The sequence below is a fragment of the Triticum urartu genome, chromosome 4, assembly GCF_003073215.2.
Source record: "Triticum urartu cultivar G1812 chromosome 4, Tu2.1, whole genome shotgun sequence".
Classification (NCBI taxonomy): Eukaryota; Viridiplantae; Streptophyta; class Magnoliopsida; order Poales; family Poaceae; genus Triticum; species Triticum urartu.
This window is the reverse complement of record NC_053025.1, coordinates 175,571,178-175,575,121: the sequence shown is the minus strand read 5'-3', so window position 1 is coordinate 175,575,121 and position 3,944 is coordinate 175,571,178. Positions and strand designations below refer to the sequence as shown.

At 49.3% G+C, this 3,944-nt stretch overlaps 1 protein-coding gene across 1 annotated transcript; it reads left to right on the top strand.

Annotated features, from left to right (window-relative positions):
* The first annotated feature begins 1,384 nt into the window (after positions 1–1,384).
* LOC125553737 lies at positions 1,385–2,627 on the top strand. The gene is made up of 2 exons (XM_048717464.1): positions 1,385–2,089; positions 2,171–2,627. Exons 1-2 carry the CDS (start codon positions 1,686–1,688, stop codon positions 2,379–2,381), a joined length of 615 nt encoding a protein of 204 aa, XP_048573421.1. The 5' UTR covers positions 1,385–1,685; the 3' UTR covers positions 2,382–2,627.
* The last annotated feature ends 1,317 nt before the right edge of the window (positions 2,628–3,944 follow it).

Genomic DNA, 3,944 nt, shown 5'->3' with positions numbered 1-3,944 from the left:
ATGGCTGGAAGTTCTGGGCATTGGAAGTTTCGGGCTTTCCAAAAGCTTGTCCATGCTTATTCTTCCTTCTGTTCCAAGCTTCCCTTGCGGATGGTGTAGTTGTACTCTTGTGCTTGTACTCCTCCTCATCGTCTGTGGTGCTCCAATAATACCTATGCATGCACATGGGAGAAGTGTCAAGTAGTATACAATCCTCGAAGGGGTCAAGTGAGCACGTGTAAAGGAGATGATTCACCTTTATGTATGTGAAGTAGATGTCGCACGTGTCAGTTGTCGAACGAACTCTTGATATGGTGATGTCGGTAGGATGCTCTGCATCATAGACCCTGGTGATTCAGATGCTGATAGATAAGGCTTTGGAAGTAAAGTCGAATTTAAAGGATGCTCCACACAACCATTTAAATAAAAATGGGATGATAAATGTCCAGAGATTGTCGAATGGAAATGATCCAACAAATCTGGTTTCCAGTCATGAGTCTCCATTGTCAATGTGAGAGATTCTTTCGTCTTTGGATGCAGGAGTTCCTTTACCTAGTCCTGGAGCGGAACATTCTGTAGATAGGTAGTCCATCATGTCCAATGAAATTCAATTACATGTGAAGCATTCTAATATTTGGGGACAGAGTAATGTAAGCGAGTCGTTACCTTTTGTTGTCTTCCCCTATACGTCTAAATAGAAACTTGCAACAGCATCTCCGACAACCTCCTGGTGAGCTGCCGGTAGGTGTTAGATGTGGACCTGGCGGTGACCAGCGAGGTATGGCATGTTCTTCGGTGTGGTTGGAGTGGTTGCAAGGGGAGGAGCCCAGCGACGACCTCGATGCCTGCTATCGCGCCCATGACCACTACATTGACAAGAAAGGTACTTATTCCCTACCATATGCCCTTCACAAAGAATGGCATCTGGGTTGGTCACTTGTTGTGACGACCCGAGACCGACGCTCCAGATACCTTCCAGGTTTTGCGCGTCAGCTGTGTTAATTATTTGTTTGTTGCATTCATCATCGCATCATCTACATTGCATTGGCACTCTGTTGCCGAAATTGTTTTCAAAACTTGCATCTTCTCGTAGTTTCCACTTCTCGCTTCGTCTCCGTTGACCCTTTGTCAGGCCCGCTTGTCTTTGTCGACCTCTCTCAGCCCCCCCCCCACCCCCCCCCCTCGCGTGAGTGTCCGAAACCTCTCCGTACCCGAACTGCACGGTCGTGACCGATGGGTCCGGATCATCCCCAAACATCCCCAAAAAATATCTCCATTTTCTTCATTGGACTCCCCAACCTAATTATCTCGACCGTCCGATCTAAATCGGAGGTTCCTTTTAGCCCCTAGTCTAACCATCCTACCTATTTAAACAGTCAAACCCTAGCCTATCATGTCCAATCCACCACCCTCCTCGCCGCTGCCACTCCTCTTCCCCGGTATCCAACCCGCATCCACTCTCTCCCTCCCTCATTTTCAGCACCGGGCCAACCAGCACCCCCTTTGATCCACCTCGCTCCGACCATCTCCCTTGATTTCCGCCGTCGCTCCTACGTGCAGCAGCCACCACTCGAGCTCCTCCGCTGCTTCTTTCCCAGGCGCCCGAAGCCTACCTCTCCTCCCCTCGACCCCCTTGGATCGTGAAGCTGCCCGAGGCCCCGAGCAGGAGCACTCGGCCTCGTCCCCTCGCGTCGTCGCCGCCGGCAATGACCTCCAGCAGGCTTGGCCTCCTCGCGCCATCCTTCCTCCCGTTCTTCTTCTCTCTCCGCTCTAACCTCTCTCTCTCTCTCTCTCTTCCCCGTGTTACCTTGCAGGAGTACCACACCATGACCACCGTCCCGTGCCGTTGGACCTCGCCTAGCCCTCGCGTGGCGCTGGATCCATCCATCCCCGATGCCTGCGCCTCCTTCCTGCTCGGATCCGGCAAGTTACGGGCCAAGACGCCACCATTCCCCTGCTGCCTTCCTCCCTGCATCGTGCACCGCTGTGCCCGGCCTCGTCTTCTCCGGGTGGTGTACCGCAGCAGCCAACCATGGATGCCCGAGCCACCATGTTTCCTCCCTGAGCTCCAAGTCCCCGCGCTGCTGACCCTGCCACTGCGTTGCCGTCGGTCAGCAAGCCCCCCTCGCGGCCTCTCTATTTCCTCCCTGATTTCTTTCCCTCTCTGAAACCTTCACTGTCGGTTGAACAGAGAACCTGTGATGCCTCCTTCAGCTCCGCCCGCATACCACCTCGCCGGAGAACGCCGTCACGCGAACGGATCCGCTCGTCTCCGCCGCCTCCCCCAAGTTACGTCGTTGTTGCGCCTTTGTCGTCTCGCTTCGTGCGTTGCTGTCACCCGCAGTCCACCTCAAGGGCGCTGCATCCATCGCCTCGCCATGTCTTCTGGAGCGAGAGGCTGACCGCGACCACCTCCATGCGCCTGGGCCATCTCCCCTTCGCCCGTTGACCGCGGCCCAGCTCCCATCTCCACCGACCTGGGCCTGGGCCCATGGTGAGCACCAGATCCAGCGCCCACTTTGTGCACAATTTGGCCAGCTAGTTTCGGCCCGATGTGTTTTTTTCCTGCTCTGGACAAATTTGTCTATTACTCCTGGAATTGCCAGTTTTACAGAGAAGTCCTTCTAGATCATGCATTTAATATCTCACAAACCGTGCATCAGATTAAAATGTTTTATATATGTAAAATGCTTAGAATTTCATCCAGTTTCACCATGTGCTGCTTTCATCCATGTTAAAAAGGTTTAACTTGATGTTTGCATTAATTTGTATAAATGACATGCTAAAATGATTTATTTCATAACTTAATAACCGTAGCTCCAAATAAAATAAACTTTATATGTAAATGGGGTAGAAAAATGCATAGATTAACATGGTCCACTTACTTTGCATGTTAACAAGAATAAAATATGGTTTAGGGATACCAAATTCAAATTATGGACATGAGGATTTTCCGGAATTGTTGCTTGTCGTTTCGGCCTGACTTAAACTTGCCTAGATAGGTAGTTTTATTATGCTTCACCCCTTGCCATGTTTAATAACATTTAATATTGTTGGGTACATAAAAGAGAGCGAACTAAATAATTCGAATGTGGTGTTTCGTCAATATGTAACTCGTTGCATATTGAGCTCCACTTAACTAGTAGTATTGTTTGTGCACTTTGCCATGCCATGCCTCATTAAATGGACATGCATCATACTTGATTGTGCATCATGCCATGTTTATGTGATGGTTCTTTACTATCTCGTTTGCTTCTTTCGGGCTGCACTTCTCTTTGATAGTTCCGGTTACGTTGCGATTGTGAGGATTCATTCGACTACGTTGGTTCATCTTCTTCATGGATTCAGTCTTCTTCCTAGCGGGATTTCATGCAAGATGACTGTCACCTTGGATCTCACTACTATCTTTGCTATGCTAGTCGTCTCAATGTTATCGCTATGTCGCGCTATCTACCACTTGTTTATCAAGCCTTCCAAATTGCCATGATAGCCTCTAACCTTTTCCACCATCCTAGAAAATCGTTATTTGGCTATGTTACCGCTTTGCTCAACCCCTCTTATATCGTTGCTAGTTGCAGGTGCAGTTGCATGTTGTTCCATGTTGGCAAATGGGTATCATGGGATATCATAATATCTCTTATTTAATTAATGCATCTATATACTTGGTAAAGGGTGGAAGGCCCGGTCTTCACTGGTGCGCGTCGGTCCTAAACAAACGGTTTTTAAGCCCTTTCTACGACGGCATATGGAACCGTCTCCAAGTGAGTGCGAGCGATAGGGGGTTCCTTTCCACACAACCCATAAACCGTCGGGGATAGCGAGCCTTGATGCATACAGTTGTCCCTGTATAACCATTTTTGATATCTCGAATATCCCAAACGCTTCATCCTTGCTACTCGTTTGTGCTCGCATTGCCATCGCAGTCGGAATTTTGTGGTTCTGCCTAAAACCAGGCAGATTCTAGG

Bases quoted from the DNA above. Each gene is read 5' to 3' on its own strand.
- LOC125553737 (XM_048717464.1), top strand. From the start codon at position 1,686: ATGACCTCCAGCAGGCTTGGCCTCCTCGCGCCATCCTTCCTCCCGTTC. The intron at 2,090-2,170 runs GTCAGCAAGCCC...TCGGTTGAACAG, and splicing joins CTGCCACTGCGTTGCCGTCG to AGAACCTGTGATGCCTCCTT.